This window comes from Phacochoerus africanus, chromosome 1, assembly GCF_016906955.1.
Source record: "Phacochoerus africanus isolate WHEZ1 chromosome 1, ROS_Pafr_v1, whole genome shotgun sequence".
NCBI classification, from domain to species: Eukaryota; Metazoa; Chordata; class Mammalia; order Artiodactyla; family Suidae; genus Phacochoerus; species Phacochoerus africanus.
Window position 1 is genome coordinate 36144393 of NC_062544.1, and position 25174 is coordinate 36169566.

A 25174-nucleotide genomic window follows, 5' to 3' on the forward strand; every position below is an offset into this window, starting at 1 on the left:
CAGTAACCAGAGCCATAGCAATGACAACACCAGATCTTTAACATGCTGAGCCACCACCAAGAAACTACCAATATGTGTTTATTTTTTAACTTATGCCCTTAAGTCAGACTTAAAATTTGTTAATATTTTGCAGCATTTCTTTCTCTCTCTTTTTATATGTACATGTGTTTTTTTTCTGAAGTATCCGAGAGTAAGTTGTAGACATGTTCCTTGTCCCTAAATGATCTAGTGTCTGTTTCCTAAGAAGAAAAGATAATCTGTTACATAACCACAGTACAGTTATCAAATTAGAAAGTTTAACATTGATAGATTACTGTTATCTGATTTACAATCCATATTCAAATTTCCTCAATTGTCCCAACAATGTTCTTTATATTTTTCCCCACTCCAATCCAGTTTCTGTTGCATTTATTATGTCTCTTCAGTCTTTAATTTGGAACAATTCTTTGGCCTTTCTTTGTAATTTGACAATGTATATGTAATTTTGGTTTACATATGTGATATACTGCTATAGATCTTGTTCCTTTTCTTAACTTTTCAGTTTTTAAGATCAACCTCTATTTATGTGTAGACATCTCTCTTGTTTGCTGCTTCCAACTTCTGCTTAGTATTCCATAAGATGAATCTGTGAAAGTTTACTTACGCATTCCCCAGTGACAAACACCTAGGTTTTCTTTAATTCATTGCTATCATAAATAATTCTGTCATGAACATCATCATACCTCTTCCTTTTGGGGATATTTCTAGGCTATCTCTCCAGAAATAGGATTGCTGGGTGATAATGTATCTCCTATTTAATTTGACCAAATACTGCTGAATTGCTGTCTGGAACAACTGCCTGACCATAATACAATTGTTATATACTAAGATCCCCATTTTTCTACACCACTGCCAACAATTAGTCCTAGGTTACATTCTAATTTTTGCCGGTATAGTGGTTTTAAAGTGTACTCTTGTTTATTTTCTTGGATCACTAGTGAGTTTCATTTCTTTTTCCCAACTCTTCGCTGATAGAGTTTCTTCAGGAAGGAACTTGTCTATTTAAAATTATATAATGCCATTTGCAGCAACATGGATGGAACTAGAGATTCTCTTACTAAGTTAAGTGAGTCAGAAAGAGAAAGAAAATACCACATGATATCACTTATATCTGGAATCTAATATATGGCACAAATGGACCTATCTATAGAAATGAAAGAAACTCATGGACATGGAGAATAGATTTGTGGTTGCTAAAGGGTAGGTAGAAGGAGTAGAATCGACTGGGAGTTTGGGTTTAGTAGATGCAAACTATTGCATTTGGAGTGGATAAGCAATGAGGTCTTGCTGTATAGCACAGGCAACTATACCCAGTCCCTTGTGATGGAACATGATGGAAGATAATGTGAGAAAAAGAATGTATATATGTGTATAACTGGGTCACTTTGCTTTATAGCAAAAATTGACAGAACATTGTAAATCAACTATAATAAAAAGTTAAAAACACACTACAGCCTGGCGGACTGCTAGAGCTCCCTTTTGAAACTGATGTCATAAATTGTAATTGTAAACCCCCATTTCACTTTGTATCACTGTCAGTGAACTAGTTGACATGTTGACATCAGTCAAGTCATTTCTGGGATTTCTTTTTTTTTTTTTGCCTTTTTGTCTTTTTGTCATTTTAGGGCTGTACCTGTGACATACAGAGGTTCCCAGTCTAGGGGTCGAAACGAAGCTACAACTGCCAGCCTACACCACAACCACAAACCAGATCAGAGCCGCATCTGCAACCTACTTTACAGCTCATGGCAACACCAAATCCTTAACCCACTGAGCAAGGCCAGGGATTGAACCCACATTCTCGTGGATACTAGCTGGATTTATTTCCACTGTGCCACAATGGGAACTCCAAAAATGTTTTTAATTGTGTAAAATATCTCTAACAAATTTTAGTTCACAATTTCATTTTTAAAATTTCCTGTGATCAGATAGAAAGTCCAGAATTAAACCCACACACCTACAGTCAACTAATCTATGACAAAAGAGGCAAGAATAAACAATGGAGAAAAAACAGGCCCTTCAATAAGTGGGGCTGGGAAAACTGGACAGCCACATGCAAAAGAATGAAATTAGATCACTTCCTAGCACCATGCACAAAAATAAACTCAAAATGGATTAAAGATCAAAATATAAGACCAGATACTATAAAACTCTTAGAGGAAAGCACAGGCCAAACACTCTCCAACATAAACCACAGCAACATCTCAGATCCACCTCCTGGAGTAATGACAATAAAAACAAAAATAAACAAATGGGACTTTGTTAAACCTAAAAGTTTCTGCACAGCAAAGGAGCCCTAAACAAAATGAAAAGACAACCCACTGAGTGGGAGAAAATCTTTGCAAATGAAGCTGCTGACAAGGGATAAATCTCCAAAATTTATAAACACCTTCTGCAGTTCAATACCAAAAAAACAAACAACCCCATCAAAAAAAATGGGCAGAAAATCTAAACAGACAATTCTCCGAAGACATACTGATGACCAAAAAATGTATGAAAAGATGTTCAACATCACTCATCATTAGAGAAATGCAAATCAAAACCACTATGAGGTACCACCTTACACTGGCCAGATTGGCCATCATCGAAAACTTTACAAACAGTAAATTCTGGAGAAGGTGTAGAGACCTCTTACACTGTTGGTGGAAGTGTAAATTGGTACAACCACTGTGGAAAACAGTATGGAGATTCCTCAGAAAACTAATAATAGAATTACTCTTTGATGCAGCAATCCCACTCCTGGGCATCTATCCAGAGAAAACCATGGCTTGAAAAGATACATGTACTCCAGTGTTCACTGCAGCACTGTGATCATTTTTAAAAAAAGGCTTTTTTCTGGATTATATGTTCATTACATTACAGTCATTAGTTAATGATTGATTAGAAGAGCATATACATATTATGAATTTTAATAAATATGAAAATAAAGTTTTTATTAAGAGAGGCATCTTTAGATGTGTATTTTCAATTATTGTGTTTACCTCTGTATTGCTAGAATGAGGCAGTATTTCAGCACCAATCTGATTTCCTTCTTTTTTTTTTTTTTTTTTCTTTTAAAACCACAGGTGTGGCATAGTGGCATATGGAAGTTCCCAGGATAGGGGTCGAATTGGACCTGCATCTCCAGCCTACATCACTGCCACAGCAATGCCAGATCCAAACCATGTCTGCAGCCCATACCGCAGCTTATGGTAACTCCAGATCCTTAACCTACTGAGCGAGATCAGGGATTGAACCCATGTCCTCATGGGTACTAGTTGGGTTTGTAACCTGCTGAGCCACAACAGGAACTCCACCAATCTGATTTCTTTATTTTGTTTCTATAGATGCAAATGCTGAGAAACTTTTTTTACATAAGTAAATAGACAAGATAAAAGAAGTTTATTATAGAAATATTACTCAGTTCTTTGAACTCCCTTTGAACTATTAGTCAAAGCATAACCATGGTGATCTATCATCAAATTTTAACAGCCCATTAGCTGTTAATTTGAGTATGCCTTCCTCTATGAGAGCAAGAAACTACATATGTTATTTAATCATTAAAGTCATTCTTTTTCTCATTGCTGACACCAAATGTTTCCAATTGTCTCTTTCCTTGATACCCATGCTTTTATACCCCATGACAGTGAACTATTATAAAATTATGAATGGGTGAAAGATAAGTTTTTCTTTTGTAAGGTGGAAGAAATATAATTTCAAAAGGAAAAACTTAGTTTTTTAGAATGAAGTACATAAGAAAGTTGGGAATCTCAAAAATGATTTTCTGAAAGCTGTCTGTGCCTGCCTACACATATCTTAACATGACTCGGGGAAAAGTATGAGACAGCTGCTCAAAGGATATAATATTTTCAAAACTATCATCATTTTAAAAGAATCATAGTAGTATTCACACAGTAGTATTAACCTTTAAGATAAATATAGAATATTAATTTTATTGAGTTATAAATTTACTATATAGATATTTTTATGTAAATCTATAAATTTTTATGTAAATCTTTTATATAAATTTTTCTGTAAATCTGGAGCTGATTATTTCAGTGGAATATTCATCTAATTCAACAAACAGTAAACTCCATCATTATATTCCTAGAAGACTATTCAAAGATATTGACTTGAGTATGTTGATGTCAAACACAAGAAGACTAAGTATTGATGTTCTTGGAAGACTATTTGGTGGTTTAATTTAGTGCTTTCATGTACTTCTCTTCCTTTGCTTATATTAGCCCCTACACTTAGGAATTATTAGTTCCTCTTTCCTCCCTCCATATGTAGACATATTATATGTCTTCATTATAACTCTTTTATGTTGTATTTATGAAGGCCATTTCATTCACCTTCATAAACACGTTTCAGGTCAATCCCACTTCTTTATCCAGGGCCCTAATTCAGACCTGCATTACTTCTCAATTGGTTATCTTCTATCTGGGCTCCCCAGCTCCATTCTCTTTCCACTACATTGTTTTTACCACAGAATTACTATAATGATCTGTCTAAAATACAGATCTATTCCATATTTCCCTACTCAGAAATCTTCTATATTTGCTCTTATTGACAAATCTTCAAAGTTGGTACACTGCCAAAATTATTGATATTTACTTTCATTTATTATAATTATCTCTTCTCAACTACCTTTCCAAATTTCTTTTCAGCAAGTGTTCTTATCTATATTGTACTTGTGTCACACAAATTACTTATTTCTTTAAACATATATCATGGTGCATTAACTAGGATGTCACAGTGGACACAATAATGATATTTTTTTAGTGATGTTTCACCTAAGCTTTTAGCTACTTGTGATGAAAGGCTCAAATTTATTCATATATTGTGGGTATATCCTTTACAGAAAAATTTTATGATTTATGCATTGAGGTATATTTCTAGATCATATTGATAGCACTAAGTATGGCTACAGGACACAGAGGAAAAAATGACAAAGAAAAGCTTTGAAAAACCAAGGGAGGCCATAGTAAAGAAAAGGCTTTATTCATAATCCTTAAATGTATCAAGATTTTTCAAAAGGTGTTTTAAAAACACATACACACACTAACATAAATTTTACATTATTTAATTCTTCTTTATACGTATTTATAAGGAAAAGAATTTCAGTGTTTGGCCTGAAACCTAGAACTCTATCGGTCATAACTATCTTTTCGTAATTCTCTTTTGTATTCAGCATAGTGAGGTAGCATGAACTCTAGCATGTTAAAGGTAGGTTCTACTAACAATTTCAACATGTACTAACTGTATGATCTTTAATAGGTCCATTGTCTTTACTAAATCTGTTTTTTTCTCATCTATAAATTGAGAATTAATATATATCCCTGTCTGTTCAAGGAGAAATTGTATCATATGAGATAACATTTGAGAGTATATGATGAATTCAAAGAGATCTAGAAATATATTGTATCATTGAATTATTCCTTAGTCTCTTTAACTTTAATCCTATATTTCCTTAGAGGATCTGGTCTATCTTGTTGGAAGCCATATGTTGATAAGGCTAATAAATGATCAAATAAGGAAATAAAGGATGTATTGGGGTTTGTTTGTTTTATTTTTCTTATTTTTTTTCTTTTATGTTTCTTATGTTTCTTCCTTGTTAAAACAGTTTTGGTATGAACCATGATGGAATTGGAAATTCTTGTGGGACGAAAGGTCATGAAGCAGCAAAACTTATGGCAGCTCACATTACTGCAAATACCAATCCCTTTTCCTGGTCTGCCTGCAGTCGAGACTATATCACCAGCTTTCTAGAGTAAGTAATCTCTGGAGAGTGATGATGAATTGCTCCAGAAGTAAGCCATTGATAGAAGCCTAATATGTAGTGCTTCAAACTTTGCATACTGAGTACTTTTACAGGGCTCAGTGATATTTCAGGCTATTTCTCAAATAATTTGATATATCATTGTGGCAATTTTTTTCCTTCATACTTAAACAGAGCACAAGCTGTACAGATTAGAGGAACTGGAGCAAGTCTGTAAGAGGGTTTGATGATGTGAGTGTTAGAAATGTTAAATAAATGGGAAGCAATGTCAGAAAGAATTTAGATTTACGTAATTTAATAGAGAATAAGCCAAACTTTAGTTCACTGATTACATAGTTGATTTTGTCCTGTAAGAATACCAAAGTATCTAATAGTAACAAACAACAACAACAACAAAAAAACAAACATTTAGGAAATGAAAATGAGAAAATGAAAATTTTTCTTTGAAAATTTATTAAATGACTCATCTCTTCTGCAGTTTGAGAACTTCTTTGCTGACACTTTATATTCCAAGAGTCTGGTTATTTAAATATGAAGAACATAAATTAGCGCAGGTATAACTCTTTTTAGAAAAGCAGATGTTTTTCCACATCTCACCTGCATGAGACTTCAAGATTAGACTTTGGAAACTGATCGACTTAGGTCTTACTATCTAACTGTGTGACCTTGGGCATGTAACTTAACCTTTCTAATCTTCAGAGACCTCATTTGTTGAATGACTTTAGGTAATAATACACACATCATTAAGTTGCTATATAAATAATTATGTATAACACTATAAGGTATATAAAACACTTAATATACATTCATTAAGGGATAAATATTATTTTAAATAATATCAAGATTTTAAGCATGAAGCTTTGTTCTATCATTACCTTCAACTATTTCGTGTCAGCCATTTTTTTCTTGAGGAGGAGAGATTAAATACTTTGAAAAAGTGAGTCATACATAAAGTAGAGGTGAATCCTTTTTAAAAATTGTCTTGGTTCAAACTTTAACATGATTATAATATGAAATTTTAAAATTCGGATAGGTTATACAGGGTAACATTATTCATTAAAATTTTGATTTATATCTGCTAATAGCCAGATGGTATTCTTAAAATTTATAATCATATTTTTAAAAGCCCCAAACAAGAGATTTTTAAATTACCTAGTCAATGCTTTGCTCAAAGATCAAAAAAGAAATGTTTAAAATGTTCTCTTTTGAATTAATTAACATACTAATGAAATTGTGAGAATTGGAAACTTATTTTATTCCTAATAACCACGTAATAACTCAACCCTTTTTAATCTTAGCAATAGATTAATTATTACACTGTACTTGCCTCATACCAAAACTGGGTGAAGGGCTTTGAACATAGATAGACCACAGAGAATTTGTTTGACATCTTTTGGTAGTTTTTAACACAAGGCACTGGCAATATTTTTTTCTAAAATGTTTTTAACAAGATCATATTACCTGAATTTTAAACATTGTTGAAGATCTGTTCTCTCCAGAAATCAAGCCAGATTTGGAATTTCTCCCTTAACTTGGCTTATGTTTTTATAATGGAATCTTAGTGTCTATCACCAGAAAGACAAGCAATGCATGCTCAATATTCTTGTACAGTGTTAGGGCTTTCTTATATTTTTTTCTCCCACATACCATATCTCTTTCCTCTATCCTGCTTCTACTGCATAGCCTAATTGCTAGGACTATCTCATGTACTAAATACAAGGACCAATTCTGATCTCTTGCCAAACCCTGCCTAGTTAAAGCCATATTAAGGCCATTAAAACATTCCAAAAGGGAATCCCTAAATTACCGATAAAATACAGTTAAGAAATCATTACTGGTTTGGTGAGAGATATAAAATTATTACTAGTTAGAATAAAGTGTTCCGTTGAATTAATTGAAATAATTAATCCAAGAAGCATTATGTAAGCCTTATTGCCTCTTTGCATTTTTTATGTTTAAGCATGATTAGTGTTGACAGGGTTCTAATGGGTTTATTTATTCTGTATTTTATAAAAATATTTGGGTTGTGCATCCTCATGGGAATTCTCAGAGTTAAAGTCATTAGTAAAAGATAGATGTGAAAGACAATGGGTACAGATTTGGGGAAAACTTGGCTTTTTTTCCCCTTTCTTTAAATAGTAAACTAAAAAACTCTGATGATGATCTGACCAAGCAAAAAGGTTTTTTAAACACAAGTCCCTTTAAAAAGGTCAATTCACTGGAGCACAAAGACATAATAGTAACTTTCTTGAATTTCTTTGTTCCTTTTTATTAATGCAGTGGACTTAATTGCTTTAACAGCTATCTGTGATATTTTTAAAAATCCAGTGATATTTTGATCAAGGGTTGAGGTTACATCTATGTTTTATACTTGGCTCAAAAAGACTCATAACATTTTATTTTAGTTTCTCTTCTCAAGAAAAAGAAATTTTGAAAGATGAATTGTTTAGGAATTGCAGCCCAGCCAACAAAGTGCATACTTTTCTCTACTTAGTGACTGTATAGGCCAAAGATGATGGTGGATTTTAACAATGAGCTTTCTATGATTTATAGATTCACTATTCACTATGTTCACCTGAAAACAATTCCATGGCCTTTAAATGCCAATAGAGTAAAAAGTCTCTCGTGTCATTCTGAAACACTAGGTGCTATTCATCAATCAGGAGATGGTGTTTACCAACTCCCAATATTTTTTTTCAGATTTCTTAAACTCGGTGATTCAATAAGTGGTTCATGAATCGCCCAGAAGCTGTCCTGATTAAATAATAAAGAACCCATTTCCGTTAAAATGGACGTGTTATGCCAGCTTCTGATGTTTTCCGACGGCGGCTTTGCAGGTAGTGTCCTTCCTATCTGCCTGCGGGACTTATTTATTTATTTATTTATTTAGAAACTAGAGAAAGATGAACCTGGTATTATGGCTCACACTCTTTGATGTCGATGGGCTAATTTACCAGGCAGTGGAAGGCAGCCAGAAATGATTTAGGCCAGTTTTTCCTATATTTTCCACCACTTCGTGGTAGTGCAGAGTAATTTCATATAGTCTTCAAAAATCCTGGGGCCTCTGTGAATCTACTTTTGCTTTATTTAAATTAAAGGCTGTTATATTGTTTGAACTGTCAGAGGTCCATAGCAAAATTTCCTACAGTTCCAAATTAAATACAGTCTAGCCATTTTCACAGAAAGGATGGCAGCTGAAAAAAAAGGCAGAATTATGGTTGAAGATGAACTAGGAAGAAACATGAGTGTAGAGCTGCAAGAGAAGTGATATAAGATGAACAGAATGACCAAAATGCTCACAATGCCTCTGTAGCAATTATCTTTGAAGGTCAATATCCATAATCTATTAGAAAGAAAACAAATTTTATAGATTGGACCTCTTTTTTATGTGGAACCCAATAAACAGCTTAGGAAAACAGATTTTTCCTCTTTACATTTATCTGACACATTTGGGAATTTCAATTTAACCCATAAATGTCTTTGATAAGTTATAATTACATATGGAGAAAAAGAGAGCATAACATAGTAAATATTATCAATGCCTTGTTTGTATATTGGAAGCCTCCAGTTCATTGTTTTCAGGTACCCCAGAGGGCAAGTGAAAGAGTCTAAAATAGAATAACTCATTTTAGAAGGTAATGTATTGTTAGTTTTGTGAAGATTGTTAGTTTATGAGAATACAGTTGGTAAGACACTTGACTTGTTATAGATCATACAACCTAATTAATTTTTGTTTAATTTAAGTATATTAGCACAATTTTGTGGGGAAAAGTAGGAGATGGTATTATCTGTTAACTTTTTGTTGTTGTTGTTAAGAGACTGTTAAGATATGTACAGGGTTATGTAGAAAGTTTTATTTCTTAGAGTGACCCACTGTATAGTAGACTGAAGGTCTGTACTTTATAGTATAATTATTTAAGTGAAAAATAAATCCAGGAGTTCCTGTTGTGGCTCAGTGGTTAATGAATCCGACTAGGAACCATGAGGTTGCGGGTTCGACCCCTGGCCTCGCTCAGCGGGTTAAGGATCCGGCGTTGCCGTGAGCTGTGGTGTAGGCCAGCAGCTACAGCTCTGATTGCACCCCTAGCCTGGGAACCTCCATATGCCAAGGGCCAGAAAAGGCAAAAAGACAATAAATAAACAAACAAACAAACAAATAAATCCAAAATTGCAAATAGGAGTATGTCCCCATGTATTCTGGATACAAAGCCAAGAGATCATTTATTTAAGAATCTGTAAATTTTAGTTGAAGACTCAAGTCTGACCCTTGTTCCTATTTTTTCAAGGCTGATTTTTTTATTATGTAAATAAGACTTCTTTAAAGCAGAATACATAAAATATGACTTTGCTATCAGCTGCAAGGATTTCTGGAAATGTAAATATACTTTGATTTACTAAGAATTTCATAATCAAGGGAAAAGCATGTTCTCAAAGTAATATACATTTTTGTCTTATCTTAGAACTATAAACGAAAGTACAGTGTATTAATTCAATAAGTATCTATTTTGCTGTAGATATTAACCAGAATTGAGCTTTTAGTTGTGAAATATGTGCTGCCAGGGAAATATTAATAGTTATATGTTTTTTAGTATATAATTTTGCTCAGGACAATTATACATATAATCTGAGCCTAACAATAGTAAGTTGTAAAACATCTCATAGATGGATACTATAGTGTTATTCATCTCACTTATTAATGAGTGAGGTTTATGTTTTCTGAGTGAAAATACTCATGTATGACACCAAGGTACAAACCAGCTGTGCTTACAAGTGAATTAATGAGAAAATTCAAGAAGATTTACATACAGTATTACCACTATTATTTTGAAAATGGTAGCATAAATAACACTACAGTCAGTATCATAAGAATTGTATGATTATATTGATTGTCTAGCATCCTAGATTAAATAAAAATTACTCATAACTTTCATTTTGTTAAAGGGAAACAATTATAGATTTTAAGAAAATAACTCATATCTAATATTTTTAAGAAAAGAAAAGTATTTATACCAGGAAAGTAGGCAAATATTTATATCAGCATAATTTGTAATTTCTAGAAATTGCTTGTTAATAGAAGAAAGGATAAGTGACTGTGGCATAGTCTTAAACGGAATATCAAAGAACAATATAAATGAACAGCTTATACACATCAACGTGGATATATTCACATTTGTAATAAAGTCACAAAAGAAAACCTACAGTATGAGGTTATATAGAGTCCAAAAATGGGCATCTGAATAATTGAGAGATAAATAATTACTAAGAAAAACCAAAGAGAGCATTACTTTAAAAATCATCCCATACTACATGGTCTCTTCTTGACCACACTGGGACTCTTAGGTAGAAATTAGCTTTTCCTTTTTTATAGAATATTAAAAATGATAATAAAATAAAAAATAAAAATCAGAATATTTGTTACTTCTTGGGAAGACAAGGAGGGATGTGATTAGGATCAAGGACATTTTCTAAAGAAAAAAAAAACAAAGAAAAACACTACTAGGGTTAAGTATATACCTCTAAGATTCATGCCCTCTACCTTCTACATCTGTGATATTTCATAATGGTAACTGATGGCATAACAGGTTGAAAATATCCAGAATTATTAACTTTTAAGAGTTAACTAATTATCATGATATATAGATTTAATTTATTTGAATGTAGCAGGATTCAAATAGCAGACAAATTTTGGTAACATTATACAAAAGATATTTTTGTAGCTTTACCCTTGGGTAAAGAATTAAAGTATGAAAATCTTACCCCCAAAATTCTTTATCACGTTTTTATTATATATGATGTATATGGTTACTAGAAGGAAATTATGGAGTACATTTTCTACTCAAAATGCAGAAATAGCTTAAATCAACCTTGCAGCTGTCACACATTTGCTTTCCTGAAACAAATCCTAGTAGGTAAGACACTTGACTTGCAAGTATTGGTATTTTGTACAAATATAGCCAAACCCATTTTAAAAGGTCTTTGTTGATGAATATTCCTAGATACATGTTCATTATTTGAACATCTATGTAATTTTTCACTTACAGTATTTCATAAGGTGTTTTATTCTTTTGCAAAAATGTACTGGAAAAGACAGTAAGACTTGTCTAGATATTTAATTAGACCACATTAACGCAGAGAAATAGATACTTCTAAAAAATTGAAACAAATCACTTTTGGGGTAGACTTTCTCAGAATTTTCTCAGTTTTTCTTACAACAAAAGCATGGTATTTGTTGTCTGAAGACTCCTGCAATGGTCATCTGATTTGGTATTTTTTAAAGAACATGAACCATGGAAGATCGTTAAAAGCCGGGAATAGGAACTTTAAATGAAGTAATTATTCTAGATTCTTCTTGGGTTAAGTCAGTTTTCAATTTGCAATCAGGAATTCTTTTCTCAGGTTGTCTCTTCTTAAACTCTTTTTTGGAGGTCCACATACTTCTTCATCTAAGTTTTTAGGTTAATTTTCTATAGTCCTGAAATTATTTGTGTGTAATAATTTTTAATGGATTTTGAGTTGGTGCCACTTCTTTGAATATATCTTATACTGTCTTTGTTTTGCTGTTGGCAGATATTTTTACTGTAGGATCCTGTACTTAAGTACATTAGTGCTAAAAGTTTTCCTACTGATTTACATAGTTTATTTTTATTACATGCTGCTTTCATAGACTTATAATTTTGTGGTAGAGATGAAACTCTAGAAGGAAAATTAGGAAGTTAAACTACTAATGCAATTATCTCATAATTTCTTCTTCTTTTATTCCTTTCACATTGACTTCTTTATCACTAACTTTAATAAAGAATTTGGGATTTACTGGTAGAATTACATTGGCTTAAAATTTGCATACCCATATGAAGATATTTTACATAATAAAATAAAAAGAAGATACTATTTTTACAATTTATCTAGAAATAGTTTTTTCTTACTGAGGTACATGTTAATTTCTAAAAGTACAGTAGGCAGAAAATAAAAAGTACTCTTATGAAATCTGGATAGCTGGATGAAAAAAGTTGTTGTCTATCAGTTAGACACCTTGAGCAGTGACAGATGAAATGATTATAATAGCCAATAATAACATCCGTCTACTCAGTACTACATTTAATATTCCAGCTAAATATTTTTATTGTTTAAAAAATTAATCAAGGAGCATAAATGAAAGAAAAGGGACACAAAGAAGACAATATACTGTCCCTTGGGTTTTGAATCTATCACCTTATGAATAAATAGTACGGTTCAATTTTTAAAAGGTATTTATTTGCTACTGTGCAAACATGCATTTTTATATAACAAATTTACTTTCAAATTTTAAGAATATGATAACATATTAAGTGAATATGAAACTCATTATTATGCATGGTTCTTTCTTACTTACCTATAAATGAAAACTTGTATTGTCCTAAATAATAGTTGAGGAACTTCTACTTGCGAAATTATTTTCCTTTGGCAAAGTGGATGGAAAAGATTTGGAAAAAAAAACAGAAGTGCTGGCACAATTGACAGGAATGTTGGAAAAAATTTTTAAATGTTGGCATAGGAATTCTTTAAAAATTCTAACTTACTCACATGTGAAATGAAAGTAAAAAAGCATCTGTCCTATTTTATGCACACTGACTAAATAAAAATGAACAATTATATTTAACAAAATATAAAGCTCTTTAAACTAAGGTATTCTGTCTGGCTTTTGGCAATCTTTATGTTATTTGTTCCACTGAATTAAAATATTATGTTTGAGTGCAAGCGTACTTTGAAAGGCAGAAATTATATATAGAGAAGAACATTCTCTTTTCCAACTTTGATGATCCTAGATGAAATATGAAATTTTTGAGAGACTAAACACTTCTAATATACTTGAGAAGAGAACTTTGGATCTTGGCCTCATCTGTCACTCAGCCCATTTGTTATTGAAATATTTCAAGAAATTTTGGACATGTCTTACCACAGCATCTATTGTTCTGCCCAAGGTGGAAGTATATAGAGTAGGTCTTTAAGGATCACAACCACAATTTTTCCCCACATTTTATGTTTTTAATTCTACTACCAGATGTGGTTATATTTTCACTCAAAACAAACAAGAAGTTTAGAGTAATGTGAAATTGTTTTGATTCCCCCAGAAATTAGTTTAAATCAGTGTTCAAAGGCCAACAATGACATTTTTAGATTGTTTTGTGAGATGCTTTTATTGTGTCTTGGTGCTGGAAAAAACTTCTGGAGCTCTTATTTGAGTTTTAGTAAAGCTATTTCTATTTTGCCATGTGATTATTTTTTATAGAATGTATTGTTTTTCATGCATCAGTTATTAAAAAGCTCAACACATGGTTTCATAGCTGTGATTGAAACAGTCCACAGTGTGCCTAATTTCCTTTGATCCTTTATGTTGAACAGTTCAGGCCGTGGTACTTGCCTTGATAATGAGCCTCCCAAGCGTGACTTTCTTTATCCAGCTGTGGCCCCAGGTCAGGTGTATGATGCCGATGAACAATGCCGTTTCCAGTATGGAGCAACATCTCGCCAATGTAAATATGGGGTAAGAAGTCTTAATCCTTATGTTCAGTCATTTGTATGTGTTCTTTCATGACACAATTGTTAGGATGGAATTTGGTGAATGTAGTTTACCTCTGCTAACATCATTAACACAAATATGGCCTTTGACATTGTTCTTTTCCTGATATTTATGTAATAATCTATTTCTAAATATTTGAGTAATCCTAAATTAAACAAATTTCAAATGTCTTATGAGAGGTGAAGATATAATTTTAAAATTTTCTAATGTGTTTCTTTTTAAGTCCTGAGTTTATGATGCCAACTTTTGTCTTTGAAATGTTATGATTTTGAAACCTCCCCACTTCCCCGCCTCTCCTGGTACTCTAATAATTGAGTTAAGGGCATTTTTACTTTGGCTAGGAGCTTTTACTTTAATTTATACTTCAGTATTGAGTCATTTCAAGTTGCTTTATCCACTGCCCATATTCTAATAGAATAACAGAATGGGGACAAGATGACATTAACCCAAATAGAAAAACAAGGAAAACTGCTGTGGAAAAAAAAGGGGAGTATCATGATTGACTGTTCTTGCCTTCCTAAAAAGTCTGTGTTGGAATTCCCATTGTGGCTCAGTGGAAATGAATCTGACCAGTATCCATGAGGATGCAGGTTCGACCCCTGGCCTTACTCAGCGGGTTAAGGATCTGGTGTTGCTGTGAGCTGTGGTGTAGGTCACAGACACCACTCAGCTATTGCATTGCTGTGGCTGTGGTGAAGGCCAGCTACAGCTCTGATTTGACTTCTAGCCTGGGAACCTCCATAAAGCCACAGGTGTGGCCCTAAAAAGACAAAAAAAAAAAGTCTGTGTCTATCTCAGAAAAATATATTAAAAAAAATCTTTTCCAGTTTTATAGAAAAATATTTCAGGGTCTAAATAATATAGGGAGATGTTCGTAGTAGATATACAACATAAGAATGTTGAATGAAAGAATAGGATTTTTAAACGACAAATTGTCAAAAATATTCAGAGGCGTTCCCATTGTGGCTCAGTGGATTAAGAATCTGACTAGTATCTATGAGGCTGTGGGTTCAATCCGTGGCCTCACTCAGTGGGTTAATAATATAGAATTGCTGTAAGCTGTGACATTGGTGATGCAGCTCAGTTGGCATTGCTGTGGTTGGTGCAGGCAGCAGCTGTAACTCCAATTCGACCCCTAGGCTGGGAACTTCCATATGCTGTAGGTAGGGCCCTAAAAAGAGGGAAAAAAAGGGGAAAAAAATCCTGATAAGGCCTGGTTCCTATTTTTATGCAAATAGTGTGTTTAAAAATCCCTTTTGAAAATTAATAACAACAAAAGGAATTAAGTTTTAATGTAGTCGAGACTAAACATTTTATGCACTGTGTGATACCAGTTATTCCTCTTGGGTGCTTTACAAAGGAAACTGAGTTTTTATTTTTTTATTATTATTTTTTTTAATTTATTTATTTATTTTTTTCCCACTGTACAGCAAGGGGGTCAGGTTATCCTTACATGTATACATTACAATTACATTTTTCCCCCAGCCTTTCTTCTGTTGCAACATGAGTATCTAGACAAAGTTCTCAATGCTATTCAGCAGGATCGCCTTGTAAATCTATTCTAAGTTGTGTCTGATAAGCCCAAGCTCCCGATCCCTCCCACTCCCTCCCCCTCAGGCAGCCACAAGTCTCTTCTCCAAGTCCATGATTTTCTTTTCTGAGGAGATGTTCATTTGTGCTGGATATTAGATTCCAGTTATAAGTGATATCATATGGTATTTGTCTTTGTCTTTCTGGCTCATTTCACTCAGTATGAGGTTCTCTAGTTCCATCCATGTTGCTGCAAATGGCATTATGTCATTCTTTTTTATGGCTGAGTAGTATTCCATTGTGTATATATACCACATCTTCCGAATCCAATCCTCTGTCGATGGACATTTGGGTTGGAAACTGAGTTTTTAAATATCCCTTGAGTGACAAGTATATTATTATTTCTGGTAGGCTTTCACATTTTGTGCACTAGATTTAAAGATTGTATGCAACTATCTGAATATCTAGACCTTGAGTAAAAGTTTGGTATTTATCTCTCTGTCTATTTTTGTTTCTGTATGGTTTTAGTTTCTTTTTTTTCTTGGGTTGATTTTTCCCTCAGAAGAAGTCAGTCAAACTATAATCACAGTCTTTATATATACGTATAGCTTTAGTAGGCTGGAATTCCTGATCAAATGAAATTACAAATTTTCTGTTAGATTATTATCTGTGGTCTCTCATTTTTTTGTTAGCAAGTAGAAAAATTAATCTACATATAGAGCTATATATTACTAACAGAGTTCTTGGGTCATAACAGATTCTTTACAACCACTTTCACCTCTTAAACTTATGCCTAAAAAATTGAGTTTATACTATTGATGACACCCATACACACACCAAAACATACCTGTTTTGTCTGAATTATCTCTAAGGTTTTAAGTGATTTTAAATGCTACTTTAGAAAATGGTAGTGGCTTTAAAAGTGAGAGTGCAGTCAGGTAAACAAGTCATGTTTCAGTTGGTAGCTGAAGGGAAAAACAAACCAACCCTGATTCAGATACCTATCTGAGTGTAGCATCCTGAGACGAATGCCAAACACAAGTGCTGGAGGTTTAGAAGAGCACTGTAGCCTTTTAATGAAGAGATACTTCTGGTGTTGAAGCATCTACAGAATGATTCATAACTGGAGCAGTGGTCAGCTTTCCATCTCTTCCACTTGGCCATTATGTGGTCATTGTAGGGATTATCAGTGATTACATTGATAGTTATGAAAAATCTTGCCTAAATTCTTCTATGTTCATTAATATACATTTTAGATATATTTGGCCAGTGGTACAGAATAGAGACCCAGAAGTGAACTTATGCATACATGATCTTCCATATGTCACAGGTGCGGCCATTAAAAAAAAAAAAAAACACTCAAAGTGAATTAAAGACTTATGTAAAATCCAAAATTGTAAACCCCCTAGAAGAAAATATAGGAAAAAAACCTTGATTTTGGTCTTGGCAATGATTTCTTAGATATGACATTAAAGGCACAAGCAACCAAAGCAAATATAGACAAGTGTAATTTCATCGAAATAAAAAGCTCTGCACAGCAGAAGAGCAGTCAACAACATGAAAGGGCAATTTATGGAATTAAGAGAAGTTACTTGCAAACCATACACCTTATAATGGCTTAATGTCCAAAATACATGACGGAGTTCGTTCCCATTGTGGCGCAGTGGAAATGAATCTGACTAGTAACCAAGAGTTGTGGGTTTGAACTCTGGCCTCACTCAGTGGGTTGAGGATTGGCATTGTGGCGAGCTGTGGTATAGGTCACAGATGCAGCTGTGATCCTGCGTTGCTGTGGCTGTGATGTAGGCTGGCAGCTGTAGCTCTGACTCAACCCCTCACCTGGAAACTTCCATATGCTGTCTGCTGTCCATTAACTATTATCTTTGATCTCAAATTGACCACCAATAGATTTTACTCAGCCACTTTTTAGAGGTGAAAGCAGTTAACTTGTTATCATAAGCCTCAGAAAGCTGAAGAGTATGACAAGCATACAAAGTGTTTTCATTTACCTAGCACATAGCAGACATTCAATAATTATTTCCCTTTCCTCTGAATATCTCTGTCATCCATGACACCATTCCTATGTAGCTGATTTGCTAGTGGTGGTTTAGGAGAATCTGAGCCATCTGTACTTTGGGAGCATATTAAGATACTCTAAGGCACTCATTCTCATCCTTCAGTTTCAGCTCACATGTGGTTTCTCTTAAGACAGACTTTCTGTCTGATCCATCTACATGCAAAGGCTTCTCTCAGTAACTTACCTTTATGCTACCAGTTAAAGCATAAAGGAAATTATTCTTTTTATTTTCTTCATAGCACTTATTACAATCCATAAACATTTTGCTTATTCAATTTCTGATTAATTAGTTAAACATATCTAGGTAAGGCCTTCCCTAACAACCTTATCTAAAGTTGCACATGTACATGTGCACACATGTATACAAACACACTCACTTCCTGTTATTTTTCCTTGCTTTATTTTTCTCCTTACCATTTATTATTTTCTAACATACTATATATTTTGCTTATTCATTTTGCTTAATGTCTGCTTTCCCTGTTAGAATCTATTTTCCTTGAGGCAGAAATTTTGCCTGTTTCTTTTATTGCTCTATCTCTAACACTTAAAACAGTGCCTGGCTCATACTAGGTGCTCAGTAAATATTTACTGAATGAGTGAACTGATAATTATGAGAATGTAAGTTCCATGAGAACAAGAATTCTACCTATTTGTTCATGGCAATTTGTAAAGTGAATAGCACAATACCTGCCTCATAATAGGAACTTGGGAAATATTTCATGAATAAATGAACAAAAAAATTATCTGGAAAAGAGATAGTGGAGAGAAACCTTTGTGAAGACCCTGAGGATATGTATTTGAAAAACTAAGAGAAGGCCAGTGTGGCTGAAACTCTCAAGGCAAGCATCAAATACATGAGGCAGGAAAAGAGTAGGATCCAAATCAGACTATGCTTTTAGGGTATGTTAAGAATTTTAGCTTTTTGTCTTAAGAGTAATGGGAAGCTACTAAAGGACTTTTAATGAATGAGACCAAGAGAACTTACTGATGTGCAGAAAATCATGGAACTTCAAAGACACATTATCTTAGGAAAAATTTAGTTTTATAATCTTGGAAAACTGTATTGGAAAACTGAAGACTTTTTTTTAGTGATCTGTGTTCTCTTCTTTCTCCTTTTCTGTTCCCTGACCCCCAAACCCACCCTAAAAAGAATACTAAAGCAACTCTGCCACTGATAATTCTCCCTTATGGTAATGCCCTTTGCTTTTCTAGGTAATTCACAATTTACTCTTTTTATATTGGAGGGTGCTGCTCCATAATTTTGAGATCAAATGAATGGAGATGTTTATGTATAGAAGTGTGTGGGATCCATAATTTTGATTGCAGAATCTGGGAGTTCCCATTGTGGCCCCGCAGGTTGGGAACCTGACATAATGTCTGTGAGGATGGAGGTTCGATCCCACGCCTCACTCGGTGGGTTAGGTATCCTGTGTTGCCATAAGCTGAAGCATAGGTTGCAGATGTGGTTTAGATCCAGTGTGGTGAGGGCCTCAGCTGCAGCTCTAATTGCACCCCTAGCCCAGTAACTTCCATAAGCTACAGGCTCAGCCATAAAAAGAAGCAAAACGAAACAAAGATTTGCAGAATCTCAATGTATTGTGGTAGAACTAGAACACAGAAAAAGAAAATATGCCATACCTTTGGAAACTTGAAGACTTCTCATTCATTTTTAATCTTTCCAGGGGAAATGTATTTGTGGAAGGGCTATATATTTTCTTTTTTTTTTTTTTTGTCTTTTTGCTATTTCTTTAGGCCGCTCCTGCGGCATATGGAGGTTCCCAGGCTAGGGGTCAAATCGGAGCTGTAGCCACTGGCCTACGCCAGAGCCACAGCAACGCGGGATCCGAGCCGCATCTGCAACCTACACCACAGCTCACAGCAACGCCGGATCGTTAACCCACTGAGCAAGGGCAGGGACCGAACCTGCAACCTCATGGTTCCCAGTCGGATTCGTTAACCACTGCGCCACGACGGGAACTCCAATATATTTTCTTACTTATAGATTGTTAAACTTTTTAATGTTTCTCTTTTACATACCTTAGTTAAATGATTAATGATAGAATAATCTATAAATTGGTAAAGTGTACCACATTAGCTTCACACTTTTAAGTTATGAGAAATTTTTAAGATCTAATAGTAGATATGAAAGATCAAAGGAAATATGTTTGTATACAAAATTGGATTTATTAATTGTACTAGAAAATATGGCCTTTCTCTTTATACTCAGTCAACTGTGCTGAAGTCTGAATACTTCATTACCTAAGGAAATCTACCCAGTAGGCCAATTTATTATCATAAGGTTGTTTGGTAAGCATAGAATTAAAATACAGGACTGTATAAATTGTTTTTATTAACATGTCAATTAATAACTATAATAAGCATGCCATCAAGCTATGTCTGCCTGAAGTATAGCTCTTTGCAGTTCTAGTAACCTGCTAGAGATAAGGTATTTGAGTTCTCAGAGTATTATCCCCCTGGAGTGTACTTAATAAAGACGGACCTATTTTATCTCTTAGACTCTTAGTTATTAATGTTTTCATGCTTCCTCCCCTTTTGTTTATTATTTTATCACTACCATTTAGCTAAGATTCAAGTCATTTTTGCTTTCTCATTGAGAATCATTGCAATAAAAATACTTTATTAGTCTTTTTAGGGTACTGTTTGCTACTTAACCTAATTTTTTAAGAGATGCAGATAACTTGGGAGAGGGTAATAGTGAAATACTTAGAAGTACATATAAGGGAAGTTTAAAGAAATTGAGTTTGAGTAGCCTGTAAAAAGAAAGCTAAATTTTGGCTTCAAAATCACATTCAGGCTTAGGAACATTTATTATAGTTTGATTGCTGGTAACAAATTGTTCTCCTTCCCTACCAAGAGCATAAAAAAACATCGTGGCCTTAATTTTTACAGCTGGAAGGTTGTAGATTAGGTAGTAGGAAGAATTTCAAGTTATTAAATATTGGAATTTTGTACTGAGGGAGATTAGAATCACTTTCCTTGAAGATTTTAAGGTAGTATAAGTATTCTGCCATATGGCTTGATGTGAGCTTAGAGAATAAAAGGCATGGCATGCAACACCTCAATATTCTTTTGGAGTCCAAATATATTTATTTATCAGGCATATACTTGACAATAAGTTGATTTAATTTTTATTTTTCCTCAAATATTAAGCCAAAATCATAGGTTCATAACCACTTGTATTCTTTTTTTTTGTCTTTTTTTGTGATTTCTTGGGCCACATCTGCAATCTACACCACAGCTCATGGCAACGCCAGATCCTTAACCCACTGAGCAAGGCCAGGGATCAAACCCACAACCTCATAGTTTCTAGTTGGATTCATTAACCACTGAGCCACGACGGGAACTCCACCACTTGTATTCTTAGAGATCATTAGTTTTTACTCTGGGTTTACTTCTGAAAAGTATTTTTTAAACCATTTAATAATTTTAACCCCTTCAAATTGATAATTATTTAATCTGAATTTCTAGTTTTTTTTATATGTGTATTTAATGTATATTTAAAATACATAAATGAAATACACCCTTGTGTGTATGTGTATATATATATATATATATATATATATATATACATTTTCTTTTGCCTTTTTAGGATCTCTTGCACTTAAATTACCCGTGTAACAGGATTAACCTATTTAAAGCTGAAATAAAGGTGCATTATTCTCTTTCTTCAGATGGCTACTAAACACCTGGAGCCAGGCCATGGGGTCACCATATGTTGGTTTTCAATTTTCCTTTGTATTATACAATGATGAGTAACCTTTTTAATCACAGATGCTCCTTCTTGACCTCTTCAGTGCTCTGCTCTCTCCCTTGGCTGTCAGGATCATTTATTGCAAACAGCTGTTGAGAGATGTTACCGATAGGATAATGAGGACAAAGAGAATGTTTCATATCCAGAACCAAGGACCCTAGATGACAGAGTTTAGGGTGTCCCAAGGGTGAAAAATTTGTATCTCTTTATCTGTCTTTTTAAAAAATTAAAAAACAAAAACCATCAAGTGATAAAAATTCCATTTTATCTCCATGTACTGTCTTCCTAAATGATATAATAATTATAAAATGCCTTGCACTTTTATAGTATCCCTTTCCCCCTTATGTGAGCTCATTTAACAGCAATATTACTTGAAAAGCATGGAAACATTAGAAAAAATAATTTGTTTCTTTTATTGTACTGAAACGGTCTGGACTGTAAAATAATCAACTATTCTATTCTGATCAAAGGAGCCCAAGATCAGTTCTTTACAAAGTTATTTTCTGAATATTAAGTAAATTATTTTACATTAGATAATTACTTTAAAAGCCCATTCTATATATTATTATGATTTATACTTGCTAATATTTTTATTGTTATTAATGTTTGAAAACAGTGCCATTCATTTGAAAAATCAAATAGACTATAAAATCTGGGAGTTTATATTAAAACTTTAAATAGGTGGGAATATTTTAAATGTCTTTTGTAAGACCATGGAGTACTTTTTAGGAGTAGGTTAACATTATCTTTAAGTGGTGAGGTTACATTCAGAAGTTATAATAATAATAATGTAAAAATTGGTGCCTAAGCTCATGTATTGAATGAATATGTTTATGAACTAGTACATGATAGTCTTGATTTATATATCTTCCTTTAAGATACAGATAATGGGTAGAAGGCTATTATGAACATTTGGTGAGATTTTGTATTACATTAAAATACAAGAAAACATTTACTTTATTGGCCAATGACTTTTTTCAGTTTTGATGCATTTAAGGAAATGGAAAAGTAGCTTAATTGTGTGGCAGTATTTGGGGCATTATATCAGACATCTGATTCAAATTTAGATATAGTTAGGAATGAAGAAAATTGCTGTCTTTCTGAACCTAAATATCCTCACACTTTCTAAGAAGACTGTTGGGATGATTAGATGAGATATGAATGTGAAGATGCCTGGGGAAGTAACTAACAGTGTACCCTGAAAAAACATTAGTTCCTTTTTCTCCTGCCAACAACATTGCTGCTAAGAAGTCATTAACTGTTAAGTGTATGCTGGAGTATCTCCAGCGATGGGAGATTGAGCTTTACTTTATGATTGTTCAGCTCTGACTTTTGGAAGATTTTTCTATTCATTGAACTGAAATCTGCACACTCCTACCTTTTCTAACTTTTTCAGTTTTATTGAGAAATAATTGAGACATATATCAGTGTATAAGTTTAAGGTATATAACATGATGGTTTGATTTACATATATTGTGAAATAATGAATACATTCGGTTTAGTTAACATCTATGATCTCATATAGATATAGTAAAAAGAAAAAAGTTCTCCTGGTGAGAACTCTTAGGATCTATCTTTTAACGATTTGCAGATGCCCCCACCCCTTGCTTTTACCTATTAATTGAACTGAGTTTTTATGAAAGTGGTTTCTGTTGGAGACAAATACCCTCAAACATCTGACCTACATCTCTAGAAAGGAAGCATCACAAGCCACAGAGTTTAAGCCCATCAAGGTACAACTGATTGGCACACTGAGAACAAATGCCAGCAGAGATTTATTTAATAGCACAAATATTTAGCTAGTACTGTTGACATTTTTGTTTTCTGGCTACAAAGTTACATAGGTTTTGAGTGGTCTGCTCTAACACTATTTTTTTTAATATACCCTGTTTTTACATAAATGATTTTGGTTTTTTGGTTTTTAAATTTTTTAATTTTTTGACCATACCCATGGCATGTGGCAGTTCCCAGGCCAGGGAATGAACCCAAGCCATGGCAGCAACTGTTATCATTGCAGTGACTATGCCAGATCCCCAACCTGCTTCACCACAAGGGAACTGGTCATAAGTGATTTTGAATAATGCAGGGTTTCCCACAGAATGCATTTATCACCTTTCAGTAGAAAGCTTGTATGTATCAGAACCAAAAGAGAGAGAAGGAGTGTGCCATAAATGAAGGGGAGTTTTAGTTCAAGTGGTAATCTGGTGAGCTGATATTGTCCATGTTAAGATAGGAGACATCACCTTGGGCATGAACTAGGGACCTGGAATGGAGACCCTTTCATAAAGCCATAACTTTTGGAGAGTCATCTTTCTGTGTTAAAAGAACTAAATGGAAGTGACAAGTAAGCTTATCTGCCCTTTGCTCTGTGTGGGGAAAAATAGTTCCCTGGAGAAATTGAAGCCTTAGACTCGTAATAAGAACATTAGAACAGAGTAAGATTTTATACAGTCTATGTACATGGTGCTGACCAATTAAATCAACATGAGAACTGTGACATCTTGGAATGTATGACTGATAGAAACAAATATATGAGACTACACTTCTACAATTCTGGAGGAAATAATATTCACTTAAGATGAGCTTGAATACCAAACAACAGAAGTCAACATGCAGAAAGAATAGTACCCTAAGAAAAAAAGATATGGAAAATATGAAGAGATTAAGAAACATGGTGGTTAGAATGAGAAGGTCCAATATAGGTAGAATAGGAGTTCCAAAAGAAATAATGGATAAAAGGTATATTAAGAGATAATGACTAATAATTTTTTCAAATCAAAATGATACAAACCCTCAATGCATAAATCACAATTATATAAATGAAAAGAATACCTAGATACAGTAGTGAAACTGCACTAAAACAAAGACAAAGAGAATGCTTGAAAGCAACTAGAAAGACTATCACAAAGAAAAAATTAGAATGACCAGTGACTTTTCATCAGCCTCTGTAGAGTCTGGATACCAGTGAACTTAACACCTTCAAATGCTGAAATAAGATCGATATAAGCCTAGAATTCTATATTCTACCAAAGTATCTTTTTAAAAATGAAGGTAAAATAAATATATTTTCAGACAAATAAAAATGAGTCCCTTGCTAAATTAACTACTAAAGAACATATGGCAGGACAAAAGAAATTGAATTCAGAAGGTGGTGATGGGATATAAGAAGCACTTGGTTATCAAATTTTGATCAATTCATGGTTCACAAATTTTTAGATTTTTATAGACTTGGAAAATTTCTCTCCAAAAATTAATGAACCAAATTAGGTGCCAACTTTTACATTTTCCAAGTAGGGACATTTTGTAAAGCTTGCCATAAACATACACACTCTCAGAAATTTTAGAGTCTTTTGTGAAACTGAGAAACTAAAAATAATAATATTTAAGTAATAAGTTCATTGAAATAAAAAATTTAATTTCATGAAAAAGAATCTAACC

At 33.5% G+C, this 25174-nt stretch overlaps 1 protein-coding gene across 2 annotated transcripts in view; it reads left to right on the forward strand.

Moving 5' to 3' along the window:
* The window catches only part of ADAMTS6 (ADAM metallopeptidase with thrombospondin type 1 motif 6), a 322344-nt gene that overhangs the window by 177088 nt on the left and 120082 nt on the right, over positions 1-25174 (forward strand). For both annotated transcript variants that reach the window (XM_047752832.1, XM_047752915.1), the window contains exons 10-11: positions 5645-5791; positions 14180-14321. In XM_047752832.1, the coding sequence (XP_047608788.1) occupies positions 5645-5791; positions 14180-14321 (289 nt within the window). The remainder of the gene's footprint in view (positions 1-5644; positions 5792-14179; positions 14322-25174) is intronic.